At 42.2% G+C, this 14,603-nt stretch overlaps 1 protein-coding gene across 3 annotated transcripts in view; it reads right to left on the reverse strand.

Moving 5' to 3' along the window:
- The window catches only part of WFS1 (wolframin ER transmembrane glycoprotein), a 78,059-nt gene that overhangs the window by 17,333 nt on the left and 46,123 nt on the right, over positions 1-14,603 (reverse strand). For all 3 annotated transcript variants that reach the window (XM_056555107.1, XM_056555109.1, XM_056555108.1), the window contains one exon: positions 13,031-13,113. In XM_056555107.1, the coding sequence (XP_056411082.1) occupies positions 13,031-13,113 (83 nt within the window). The remainder of the gene's footprint in view (positions 1-13,030; positions 13,114-14,603) is intronic.

Genomic DNA, 14,603 nt, shown 5'->3' on the forward strand with positions numbered 1-14,603 from the left:
TATATGTATGGTGTGAGTGTATGTGTGATGTGTGTATGTAATGTATGATGGGGGGGCAGCGGCAGGTGTATGTATGATGTGTGCATATGTATGGTGTATATCAGTGTTTCCCAACCAGGGTGCCTCCAGCTGTTGCAAAACTACAACTCCCAGCATGCCCTGGGCATGCTGGGAGTTGTAGTTTTGCAACAGCTGGAGGCACCCTGGTTGGGAAACACTGGTGGATATGTATGGTGTGAGTGTATGTATGATGTGTGTGTGATTTCTGTCTATGTGTGATGTGTATGTAATGTATGATGTGTGTATGATGTCTAAGTGTGATGTGTGTGTGTATGTGATGTATGATGTGGGGTGGGCAGCGGTGGGTGTATGTATGATGTGTGCATATGTATGGTGTGAGTGTATGTGTGATGTGTGTATGATGTCTGTCTATGTGTGAGGTGTATATAATGTATAATGTTTGTATGATGTCTAAGTGTGATGTGTGTATGTATGTAATGTATGATATGTGGGGGGGGGGCAGCAGCAGCAGGCCTATGTATGATGTGTGCATATGTATGGTGTGAGTGTATGTGTGTATGTAATGTATGATGTGGGGGGGCAGCGGCGGGTGTATGTATGATGTGTGCATATGTATGGTGTATATGTATGGTGTGAGTGTATGTGTGTATGTAATGTATGATATGTGGGGGGGCAGCAGGCCTATGTATGATGTGTGCATATGTATGGTGTATATGTATTGTGTGAGTGTATGTGTGTATGTAATGTATGATGTGGGGGGGGTGTGTGTATGATATGGGGGCAGTGGCTGGTGTATGTATGATGTGTATGCATGAATGTTTTGTATAGGAGCGGACTGTCACGTCGGGCATTAGGGCAGTTGTGCCATCTAATTTTATTTATTTTTAGTGGCACCCGAACTAAATTGCACCCCCAGAATCCCACCCCCTTCATACTCACCCGCCAACCAAGAGCCCCACGGATGCACACAAACACGCCCGAACCAAAACTACAACTCTCAGCATGTTGGACCATAACCTAATCTGTAGAACTATAAAGTGTAACATGCTGGGAGTTGTAGTTTTGGTTCAGGTCAGCTGCAGAGCCATTGCTGTATCAGGGCATGCTGGGAGTTGTAGTTTTGGTTCGGGTCAGCTGCAGAGCCATTGCTGTATCAGGGCATGCTGGGAGTTGTAGTTTTGGTTTGGGTCAGCTGCAGAGCCATAGGCTGCATCAGGGCATGCTGGGAGTTGTAGCTACTAACTGCAATTCCCAGTATTCCTTGACACATCCTATGGCTCTGCAGCGGACACAAACCAAAACTACAACTCCCAGCATGTTCCACAATAACCTTAACTGTACTACTATACAGTGCAACATGCTGCAACACCCAAACAACCACAGACTGTATCAGGGCATGCTGGGAGTTGTAGTTATCTAGTAACTAAATGCAACTTCCAGCATTTTCTGACACAAAATGCAGCACATAAACTGGAGAAGCAGAACACTCCCCCCAGTAACACATAAGTCCCTATGAAGACTGAAAAATAGTGATTAAAATATTTTAAAAAGTGCGTATATATGTCAATAAGCCCCTTTCCTAATAAATGTTTCCAATTTTCTTTAAATAAAAATAATGTACAAAAATAAACATAAGTGGTATCGCTGCATGTGGGAATGTCCAGACTATTAAAATATAATGTAAGATACAAACCGTATTTATAAGCCCGGATCACATCTTAAATATAATGTTAATTAAACCGTACGGTGAATGGTGTAAATGTTAAGAATAGTCCAGAATTGCTCATTTTTGGTCACTTCATATGAGAAATTTTTTATAAAGTGATCAAAAAGTTACATGTAGACTTTTCTGTGGTTGCCTCGGGGGTAAAAGGAGCTACAGCTCTCCGGCCGCTAATAGCCCAGCATGCTGCAATCACCGTGGCCGCTATTAAACCATTAGATCAGCGCTGTCAGCAGTGTCTAAAGGATCTTATATCCATCCCTGGTGGTCTAGTGGGGGGTGGGGGGGGGGGGAATCAGACTATTTTGGTTGAAATTATTTAATCTACCAGGACAAGTGGATTTTCTTGAGGGACAAGTAGATTGTGTTCCGCTCTAGTCCCTTGGACAAGTAGTTTTTTTTTTTTTTTCCCCACACCCCTGATAAGGCTCCTGAAGTAGGTCATGCAGCTCTTCTGCAAACCTTACAAGGGTATTCACATCTTGAAGATTTCTGAAAGAGCTGTGCAAGCGGCAAATCTGCGTCCAGAATTACCAGGTAACCCAAGTCATATTTGTTGTCTCCCGGAAACCGATATCACTAAGCATTGGGCAATATAGAATATTTATCAATGTAACAGAAGAAAAAGAACTTTGATATAATAATAGGTGCATGCTTTATAAAGTGGTGCTTTAGGATCAAAACATAGTATACGGCAATGAAAAAGGAGAAGCAAAAAAAGTCCAGAATTACTTTTGTATAAGGCATTTTAGTGGTGCCGGTAGATTTTTTTTTTTTAATATAAATTTTTTTAATTTTACCTTCAAGGGGTACTCCGCTGCTCAGCGTTTGGAGCAAACTGTTCAAACGCTGGAGCTCATGACGTCATAGCCCCACCGCCTCATGACATCACGCCCCACCCCCTCAATGCAAGTCTATGGGAGAGGCCCCCTCCCATAGACTTGCATTGAGAGGGCGGGGCGTGACATCATGAGGAGCAGGGGTACGTCGTCACAAGCTCCCAGCACCGGTTCCAGCGTTCAGAACAGTTTGTTCCAAACGCTGATCAGCGGAGTACCCCTTTCATGGTAGTGTCGGCTTTGTTAGTATAGGTGTATTACACAGTCACCGAAACCATAAAAACCTACAGTCACTTGTTAATGGAGCATAATGATTACATGCAACTAATGTCATACCTCCTGTGATAAGGTTTTCTTTTCTAAGATGGAGTGCCCCTTTAGCTGGTCCAAATGCAAGGGTGTGTATAACAGAAGCTAATCATAAAAGCTGCTATGTGACCCTTAGCAAGCCAAGTTGAACCAACTAAGACAGTGTCTTCTTTCTATTAGGTGGCAAGAACCTGTGTAGGACTCACAAAACTGGCACACCACAACTTATTTTGAGGACTATACTGTCCTCCTCAGATTGCAAATTCTCCAGTATATTGTTGGAGCGCTGAACTTGGACCATTTTTTTCCCTACCATACCAGCAAGTTTATATTTTTTTCCCCCTTCAATGGAGTCCTACCATTTATCTGTCCTGATTAAACGGAAAACTGTCACATGTTCACTCCCGTACTAACCACAAGTAGTGACGGATACTGCTGGCGCTGATTCATATGATCCCTACCTTGCCCAGATCAGTCTGTCTGCAATCTTCGTTTTCCTATATATGCAAATGTGGCTGTAACTGGCACGGGCGGGGATTTTAGGAGCCTAGTGGCACTGTGACGTCAGCACTGCCCACTTATGAATATTCATCGCCCCGCCACTGCTAACTGGTCTTCACTGCGCATGTGCCGCTTCCTGACATGCGCAGTGAAGACCAATTAGGAGCGGCGGGGAGAGGGAGAGCCGGATGGAGGGGGGGGATGAATATTCATAAGCAGGCGGCGCTGCGGACAGGCGGTGCTGACGTCACAGTGCCATGAGGCTCCTGAAAACCGTACCAGTTACAGCCACATTTGCATATATAGAAAAACTACGATCTGGGAAAGGTTGGGATCATATGAGTCAGTGTGCCCTCGCACCATCAGTCAGTGCGGGAGTGAACACGTGACAGTTTTCCTTTAAGGCCAATGTTACTTATAACTAGAGATGAGCGAACTTACAGTAAATTCGATTCATCACGAACTTCTCGGCTCGGCAGTTGATGACTTTTCCTGCATAAATTAGTTCAGCTTTTCCGGTGCTCCTGTGGGCTGGAAAAGGTGGATACAGTCCTAGGAGACTCTTTCCTAGGAATGTATCCACCTTTTCCAGCCCACCGGAGCACCTGAAGGCTGAACTAATTTATGCAGGAAAAGTCATCAACTGCCGAGCCGAGAAGTTTGTGATGAATCGAATTTACTGTAAGTTCGCTCATCCCTACTTATAACGTATGAAAAAGAATAGAATAGAAGAGGTGGAGAGGGAAACCGGAGAAGGTCATAGACATGCTGTAAGGCATTAACAAGGCATGCTGGAATGAGTCACTAAAGAAGGAGGACAATTGGCACAGATCGTTCTGAACACAGGGCGGTAAACATATATTAGGTTTATATCACAATAAATCAGTCTATTATATGGATATATTAGGAGGCAAAGCACAGGAAGGAATGTAAAGTATGAGGATTCAGACCATCAAAAGGGACTTGTATACTGGGTATGGATTCTAGGTCAATCTACAGTAGTGTATTCCATACAGGGTGCCTCCAGGTGTTTGAAAACTACAACTCCCAGCATGCCCAGACAGCCTCTGGCTGGGCATACTGGGAGTTGTAGTTTTCAAACAGCTGGAGGCACACTGTTCGGAAAAATACAGGTCTACAACAACTTTCAGACATGTAAAAACGTGTGGAAATTATAATTTTTTTTTTTACATATGGGTTTCCTCAATGGATATTAAAGGGATATTCCAGGGGGAAAAAAAACAACTTTTTTTTATATCAACTGGCTCCAGAAAGTTAAACAGATTTGTAAATTACTTCTATTAAAAATCTAAATCCTTTCAATCATTTTCAGCTGCTGAAGTTGAGTTGTTCTTTTCTGTCTGGCAACAGTGCTCTCTGCTGACACCTCTGGTTGTCTCAGGAACTTCACAGATTAGGAGAGGTTTGCTATGGGGATTTGATTCTACTCTGGACAGTTCCGAGACAGATGTGAGAGTACTTAGACAGAAAAGAACAACTCAACTTCAGCAGTTCATAAGTGCTGAAAGGATTAAGTTTTTTTTTTTTTTTGTTAATACAAGTAATTTAGAAATCTGTTTAACTTTCTGGAGCCAGTTGAGACAGAAAAATGTTTTTTTTCCTGGATAACCCCTTTAAATGTATATTTTTCCATTGGGAAAAAAAAGGCATCAAAAGTGATTGACATGTATATATGACATGTGCAAGGTTACAAGGAAGCAGCTAATGGGGAAATCACCTTCATGGAGCCATATAACACACCCTTTCCTATAAAAATCCTTGATAACGATAAAATTATTTCTTTTAACCTCTTAATGATCACAGATACACCTTTTTAACCTGTTTGGCGGTTAAGTGTGCTCCCAAGCTGAGTCCGTTCTATAAAGTGCGGATCAGATGCTGGCTGTAACAAAATCCATCCAATGCCAGCAGTTTAAGTGGATAGTAATTGGGAGGGAACTGACAGGTGCCACTTCTGTTAGGGAACTGATTGGCAGCCCCACATCATAATCGTGGGGTGCCGATAGGCAACCACGAAGGCCTCCATGCCCGTTACTAGACTCTACTAATACTAGCAGAGCAAGGATTTCACTGCTCACTGCAGTGCAAGCAATCCAATGCTTGTTTATGAAAGTCACAAAAAAAAAAAAATATATATAAAACACACGACATCTCCATAGGAGGAAAAAATTAAAAATTAAAAAGTTGTATAGGTCCGAATATGGCGATTCAGAGCAATTTTCTATACATTCTTAAAAATTACATTTAAAATGAATTAATGATAGGACATCAGTTTTACCGCAAAGTAATCGGCGTTAGAATTAAATTAATAAAATTTGCAGGTTTTGAGTTTATTTTTTTTTTAGTTTCAGCTCACAATTTTTATTTTCAGTTTTGCAGTAAATTTTGGTAAAACCTATTATATTTAAAAAGTATAACTGGTCCCGCAAAATTACGGCCCTTATATGGCATTGTAGATTGAGAAGAAGAAAAAAAAATGCCACAAAGTGCTGTCTGAAAAGGGGTTTATGCACACAATACAGAGACCCTTACAATAAAAGACGCACACTTGGGGTGAGTGCATGAAGCCGCTAGTCAGATATTACTGCAAAATCTCAAGTAGAAATGGTAAAAAAAAAAAAGCTACGGAAATCTGTAGAATACAAGTGAATGGGAACTGATGGACATGAAAATGCATTAAAGGGGTACTCCAGCAGAAATTCTTTTTTGTTTTTAAAATCAACTGGTGCCAGAAAGTTAAACAGATTTGTAAATGGCTTCTATTAAAAAAAAAAAAAAAAATTTTAAAAATAAATCTTTACCCTTACGGTACTTTTTTCAACTGTATGCTACAGAGGAAATTATTTTCTTTTTTAATTTCTTTTTTGTCTTGTCCACAGTGCTCTCTGCTGACACCTCTGTCCATCTCAGAAACTGTCCAGAGCAGCATAGGTTTGATATGGGGATTTTCTCCTGCTCTTGACAGTTCCTGATATGGGCAGCAGGTGTCAGCAGAGAGCACTGTGGACAAGACAAAAAAAAAAAAAAAAAAATCAAAAAAGAAAATAAATTTCCTTTGTAGTATACAGCTTCTAATAAGTACTGGAAGGATTAAGATTTTTTTTTTTAATCGAAGTAATTTACAAATCTGCTTAACTTTCTGGCACCAGTTGATTTAGAACAAAAATTTTTCCACCAGAGTATACCATTGAAGAAGCACTCCGGGTTTTTAATTTTTTTTTTTGCCTATATCATGCACACTCAATCACTAGTCCTACAGTGCCAATGTTTTTACTCCAGCGCCGCTGCATGCTTGGTCATGTGATCACAAGTCTGACTCCCAAAATCTTCTAGTGGCTAATGGTTACAACAGTATGTCAGACCCTGACTTCCTATAGCAATGTTTCCCCATGCAGGGTGCCTCCAGCTGTTGCAAAACTACAACTCCCAGCATGCTTGGACATCCGAAGGCTGGGAGTTGTAGTTTTGCAACAGTTGGAGACACCCTGCTTGGGAAGCACTGTCCTATGGACTACAGCAGTGGTCCCCAAACTGTGGCCCTCCAGATGTTGCAAAACTACAATTCCCAGCATGCCTGGACAGCCGTTGGCTGTCCAGGCATGCTGGGAGTTGTAGTTTTGCAACATCTGGAGGGCCACAGTTTGGGTACCACTGGACTACAGGATGACATCACCTACCTCTCCTACTAGCTCCCAGACCCCTCCCCACTCCTGTCAGCTCCACCTGCTATCTCTATGGAATCAGGATATATAAAGAAGGTCAAATCTTCATAGAACACCTCAATTGTGAATATAGGTCAAATCACTTTCTCCTTATAGCAATATTTTTCTTTAAAAAAAAAAAAAAAAAAACACACTGAGTAAGAAAACACATACCGGTGAGTGGTTTGTTTCAATTCACACAATGCAGTTCTTATCAGTCTAAAAAGAGTTCACCTGGCTGATCTCCAGCACTGGGCCGGATTAGATGAACAGGTGCAATGAAGACACGCCTCCTTTATTCATAGAAAATGTAGGCTGCATTACCAACCCCCCACTGTGCATTTGTAAACAAAAATGGAGCCTATTCCATGCATGCCACATCAGAAAAAAGGCGGTATGCAAAAACTCCACATTATTCATAAGAATAGCCTGATCAACTGGTGCCAGAAAGTTAAAAAACAGATTTATAAAATTACTTCAATTTAAAAATCTGAATCCTCCCAGTACTACTTAGCTGCTGTATGATCCAGAGGAAGTTCTTTTCTTTTTAAATTTATTTTCTGTCTGGCCACAATGCTCTCTGCTGACCCCTCTGTCTGTCTCAGGAACTGTCCAGAGCAGGATAGGTTTGCTATGGGGATTTGCGCCTGCTCTGGACAGTTCCTGATATGGACAGAGGTGTCAGCAGAGAGCACTGTGGTCAGACAGAAAATAAATTTAAAGAGAAAGGAACTTCCTGAGGTGCATAGAGCAGCTGATAAGTACTGGAAGGATTAAGATTTTTTAATAGAAGTAATTTACAAATAGGTTTGACTTTCTTGCACCGGTTGATTAAAAATAAATAAATAAATAAATAAATAGTTTAACAAGGGCTTCTTTTGGGAAAGAAACTTAAAGGGGTACTCCGGTGAAAACCTTTTTTCTTTTAAATCAACTGGTGCCAGAAAGTTAAACATATTTGTAAATTACTTCTATTAAAAAATCTTAATCCTTCCAGTACTTATTAGCTGCTGAATGCTACAGAGGAAAATCCTTTCTTTTTGGAACACTAATGAGCACAGTGCTCTCTGCTGACATCTCTGTCCATTTTAGCAACCATGCATAGCAGATGTATGCTAAGGGCAGCATGGTGGCTCAGTGGTTAGCACTGCTGCCTTGCAGTGCTGGGGACATGGTTCAAATCCCACTAAGGACAACAATAAATAAAGCGTTATTATTATTATAATAACATCAGCAGAGAGAACTGTGCTCGTGATGTCATCAGAGAGCATTCCAAAAAGAAAAGAAGTTCCTCTGTAGTATTCAGCAGCTAATAAGTACAGGAAGGATTAAGATTTTTTAATAGAAGTAATTTACAAATATGTTTATCTTTCTGCTACCAGTTGATTTAAAAGAAAAAAAGGTTTTCAATGGAGTACCCCTTTAATGTGTCCTATATGATAATGCAAAATGTGAGCCCTTCTGACCCTTGGGTGCATGACAGATGCTCACAGGACACTAAAAATAGAAACACTTCCTGTTTCAAATAAGTCACAACAACAGAGGAACCCTAAAATGTGACACCTCTGGACACTAGAGGGCAAAGCAATATATTTGCATATAGGGATCATAAGTGCACTCTAAACCAGCGTTGTTTGGACCTCAAAAGCAGGTAACCCTGAGTTAAGTTCAAGCTGAGTACCCCGAAATAAGAGAGTTCTTGCTTATTAACATACACTGTAAAGTAACAGGACATGTCAACAAAACCAGCGCCACATACTGGGTTTTGTTTCTGCCACCTTCTCCAGCTGCTGAATAAGGACACGTGTTGACTTATCGATAGTGACATCTGTCCCAGGTCAGTTATGGCAGAGACCCTCCGATAAGAAGTAGTTATGCTGATTCATTTCCAAATGGTTTATTAGTTAAAGGAGTACTCCAGCACAAAATAATTTATCCCCTATCCAAAGGATCGGCCGACCAATCAGGGCGCCTGCTGCGGGTGTCACTCCCGCACAAGCTCCGCCCCTCTTACGGAGGACGTGAGCGGGTGCGGGACGTGCACCCCGGGTGCTGGGGACCCCCGATCCCCGGCGTCCCTGCTGGGATCGGGGCCCCAGGAGCAGCGGCGGGACTGACCTCACGCGGCTGGATCGTTGGAGGTGAGTGACAGCCTCCTGCTGTTGCTTAGCAACAGCTCCCAGCATGCAAAAAGGGCATGCTGGGAGCTGTAGTTATGCAACAGCAGGAGGCAGACCACCACAACTCCCAGTATTCCCTTATGGGCATGCTGGGACTTATGGTTTTGCAACAGCTGGAGGCACATTTTTTCTATGGAAAAGTGTACCTTCAGCTGTTGTATAACTACAACTCCCAGCTTGCACAAACAGCTAAAGTGCATGCTGGGAGTTGTAGTGGTGCATCTGCTGGTTGCATAACTATAACTCCCAGCATGCCCGTTGGCTGTCGGTGACTGCTGAGAGTTGTAGTTTTGCAACAGCTGAAGGCACACTGGTTGTGAAACACTGAGTTAGGTCACAAACTCAGTGATACATAACCAGTGTGCATACAGTTGTTGCAAAACTACAACTCTCAGCAGTCACCGACAGCCAACGGGCATGCTGGGAGTTGTAGTTATGCAACAGCAGGATGTCGTCCCCCCCCCCAATGTGAATGTACAGGGTACACTCACATGGGCGGAGGATTACAGTAAGTATCTGGCTGCAAGTTTGAGCTGCCGCAAACTTTCTGCTGCAGCTCAAACTGCCAGCGAGAAACTACTGTGAACCCCCGCCCGTGCGACTGTACCCTAAAAACACTACACTACACTACCACAAAAAATAAAATAAAAAGTAAAAAACACTACGTATACACATACCCCTACACAGCCCCCCTCCCCAATAAAAATGAAAAACGTCTGGTACTCCACTGTTTCCAGAACGGAGCCTCCAGCTGTTGCAAAACAACTCCCAGTATTGCCAGATAGCCACTGACTGTCCAGGCATGCTGGGAGTTTTGCAACAGCTGGAGGCACCCTGTTTGGGAATCACTGGCGTAGAATTCCCCTATGTCCACCCCTATGCAAGTCCCTAATTTAGGCCTCAAATGCGCATGGCGCTCTCACTTTGGAGCCCTGTCGTATTTCAAGGCAACAGTTTAGGGTCACATATGGGGTATCGCCGTACTCGGGAGAAATTGGGCTTCAAATTTAGGGGGGTATTTTCTGCTTTTACCCTTTTTAAAAATGTTAAATTTTTGGGAAAACAAGCATTTTAGGTAAAAAAAAAATTTTTTTTTACATATGCAAAAGTCGTGAAACACCTGTGGGGTATAAAGGTTCACTTAACCCCTTGTTACGTTCCCCGAGGGGTCTAGTTTCCAAAATAGTATGCCATGTGTTTTTTTTTTTTGCTGTCCTGGCACCATAGGGGCTTCCTAAATGCGGCATGCCCCCAGAGCAAAAGTCGCTTTCAAAAAGCCAAATGTGACTCCTTCTCTTCTGAGACCTGTAGTGCGCCAGCAGAGCACTTTTCACCCCCATATGGGGTGTTTTCTTAATCAGGAGAAATTGGGCTTCAAATTTGTAGGGGTATTTTCTGCTATTACCCTTTTTAAAAAAAATTGGGAAAACAAGCATTTTAGGTAAAAATATTTTTTTTTTTTTACATTTGCAAAAGTCGTGAAACATCTGTGGGGTATAAAGGCTCACTTTATCCCATGTTACATTCCCCGAGGGGTCTAGTTTCCAAAATGGTATGCCATGTGGGTTTTTTTTTGCTGTTCTGGCACCATAAGGGCTTCCTAAATGCAACATGCCCCCCAAAAACCATTTCAGAAAAACGTACTCTCCAAAATCCCCTTTTCGCTCCTTCGCTTCTGAGCCCTCTACTGCGCCCGCCCAACACTTTACATAGACATATGAGGTATGCCCTTACTCGAGAGAAATTGGGCTACAAATACAAGTAAAAATTTTGTCCTTTTACCCCTTGTAAAAATTCAAAAATTGGGTCTACAAGAACATGTGAGTGTAAAAAATGAAGATTGTGAATTTTCTCCTTCACTTTGCTGCTATTCGTGTGAAACACCTAAAGGGTTAAAACACTTACTGAATGTCATTTTGAATACTTTGGGGGGTGTAGTTTTTATAAAGGGGTCATTTATGGGGTATTCCTAATATGAAGACCCTTCAAATCCACTTCAAACCTGAACTGGTCCCTGAAAAATACTGAGTTTGAAAATTTTGTGAAAAATCGGAAAATTGCTGCGGAACTTTGAAGCCCTCTGGCGTCTTCCAAAAGTAAAAACTCATAAATTTTATGATGCAAACATATTGTATATGTGAACCAAAAAAAAAAAAAATTTATTCGTAATATCTATTTTCCTTACAAGCAGAAAGCTTCAAAGTTAGAAAAATGCAACATTTTCAAATTTTTCATCAAATTTACGGATTTTTCACCAAGAAATGATGCAAGTATCGACAAAAATTTACCACTATGTTAAAGTAGAATATGTCACGAAAAAACATTCTCTGAATCAGAATGATAACTAAAAGCATTCCAGAGTTATTAATGTTTAAAGTGACAGTGGTCAGATGTGCAAAAAACGCTCCGGTCCTTAAGGCCAAAATGGGCTCCGTCCTGAAGGGGTTAAACAGAAAAGAACAACCTTAACTTCAGAAGCTCATAAGTACTGCAAGGATTAAGATTTTTTTAATAGAAGTAATTTACAAATCTGTTTAACTTTCTGGAGCCAGTTGATATATATAAAAAAAAGTTTTTTCCTGGAATACCCCTTTAAAGGTCACTGGAATGCCTCAGCCTCTTCATTTGGCCGATCTGTAGGGGTACAAGGCGTCAGACCATTTTAGGCATAGGCCATCAGCATAAAAGCCCCAGAAAACCCCTCTAATATTTAGTAGCAGGTTAAGGAAATACATCAAAATTCTGAAGGTCTGATAATTAGGCTCCCACAGCAGCTTATACCAATGTTTCAGCAACACGGTGACCTCAGGGCTTAAAGGGGGTACTCCGTTGCTAGACCACTTACTCCCTATATCAGTGGTCTTCAACCTGCGGACCTCCAGATGTTTCAAAACTACAACTCCCAGCATGCCCGGACAGCCGATGGCTGTCCGGGCATGCTGGGATTTGTAGTTTTGCAACATCTGGAGGTCCGCAGGTTGAAGACCACTGCCCTATACAAAGGATAGGAGATAAGATGTCTGATCGCGGGGGTCCTGCCACTGAAACACCCCCTCGCGATCTCCCTGCAGGCACCAGGTGTTCAAAACGCTGAGTTAGGGGGGCAGCGATGTCACATCCCCTCATGACATCACACCAGTCACACCACGCCCCCTCCAGTCATGTCTATGGGGGGGGGGGGGGCTGACATTCCTGAATGCTTCTCCACAACAGTCTGAACCCAGCGTTTTGCACATATGTGGGCAAATTACTTTTAACCACATATGCTTTGACTGATCTGGGGGAGACTGTAAGGCTGGACGAATACTAAAAACTTTCTGCACTCCTGCTTGTATACAGGGTACAGTTTTGAGACAGTAAACAAAATTGCGGTACAACCTTTTTTTTTCTTCTGACAAAAAAATAAAAAATAAAAAAATAAAAACACACACCACATTTTTGAGATCGCATCAATGAAGGTGAATGGCAAAATACGACAACGCCCAGAAAACGTAAAATCTGCACAACTTTCCCCTGCTGACTGTGGATAAAACATTAGGTGACTTGGCTCTTCAGAATGGAGAACGAGAACCCGATTCTCTCCATCCCGTGGGTGCGTGCCAGGATTTCCAGGTCATGTGCTCTGCAGAGGTGTGTGACTGATCCAGAGCAGTGTTTATATAGTGATTCATTCTGGGTGGTAGAAGGTTCCGTGCATCTGCCGCCTGTTATTACAATCCCACATGCTATTGTTACCTCGCTCTGGGCCTTTGCTTCTCCAGCTCTAGCTCTCTCCAGCAGTTCCTGAAGAGCCTCTTCCTCATCCTCATTCATGGTTTCTGCAAGAGTAAAATAATTAATAATATTAAAAGGGGTTATCCAGGAAAAAAACTTTTTTTTTTATATAATAAATATCTATATCTCTATATCTATCTCTATGGGGGAGATTTATCAAACCCTGTGTAGAGGAAGAGTGGTGCAGTTGCCCATAGCAACCAATCAGATTTCTTCTTTCATTTTCAAAGAGGCCTGTAAAACAATGAAAGAAGCGATCTGATTGGTTGCTATGGGCAACTGTACCACTCTTCCTCTACACAGGTTTTGATCTCACTCTCTCAAAACTGGCTCCAGAAAGTTAAACAGATTTGTAAAATTTACTTCTATTAAAAAAATCTGCTTCCGAAGTTAAGGTTGTTCTTTTCTGTCTAAGTGCTCTCTGATGACACGTGTCTCGGTAACCGCCCAGTTTAGAAGCAAATCCCCATAGCAAACCTCTTCTAAACTGGCCGGTTCCCGAGACACGTGTCATCAGAGAGCACTTAGACAGAAAAGAACAACCTTAACTTCAGAAGCTCATAAGTACTGAAAGGATTAAGATTTTTTAATAGAAGTCATTTCCAAATCTGTTTAACTTTCTGGAGCCAGTTGAAAAGGTATATATATATATAAATTAGCAGCACACTTGAAAAAACTTATATATATAAAGTTTTCTCAAGTGTGCTGCTACAGGTGAAACTCATGTAAAGTTCATTTATTTCAGTAATGCACCTGAATATACGAGAGAGGCGCATTACATGCAAAGCAAGATAGTTCAAGCCGTGATTTGTCATAATTGTGATGCTCATGAAAACCCCATATCCCCAATATATATGATTTGGGGAGCCATGTCATCTGCTGATGTTGGTCCACTGTGCTTCATTAAAGGGGTACTCCACTGCTCAGCGTTTGGAACAAACTGTTCAGAAAGCTGGAGCCGGCAGCTTGTGAAGTCATAGCCCCGCCCCCTCATGACATCACGCTCCACCCCCTCAACGCAAGTCTATGGGAGGGGGCGTGACGCTGTCACGCCCCCTCCCATAGACTTGCGTTGAGGGGGTGGAGCGTGATGTCATGCGGGGGCGGGGCTATGACATCACGAGCTGCCGACTCCAGCATCCCTAACAGTTTGTTCCAAATGCTGGAGCAGCAGAGTACCCCTTTAAGTCCAGTGTCAACGCATCCGTCTACCAGGAGATTTTGGAGCACGCTTCCATTCATTCCATTAATGAAATACAATGGACGTTCGCACGATATTCAAATTTTTCGAGTGTCACCTGTACATGGTGCCTCTTTAAAATGTTACACCTGACGGAGTATACCACATTTTATCATGTTCAAAACATAAGGGGGGGGGGGGGAAATTAAAAATGGCCCCACATGAAGACAGATCAATATAGGAGGTATGGTTAGAGCCCATGGAATGTCATAAGTGCAAAATGACAGCTCTGTACAACTCATTGTACCCAGGTGTATTACAGAACACTTGTAAGCACGAGGCCTCGCCTATGTT

This window comes from Hyla sarda, chromosome 1, assembly GCF_029499605.1.
Source record: "Hyla sarda isolate aHylSar1 chromosome 1, aHylSar1.hap1, whole genome shotgun sequence".
NCBI classification, from domain to species: Eukaryota; Metazoa; Chordata; class Amphibia; order Anura; family Hylidae; genus Hyla; species Hyla sarda.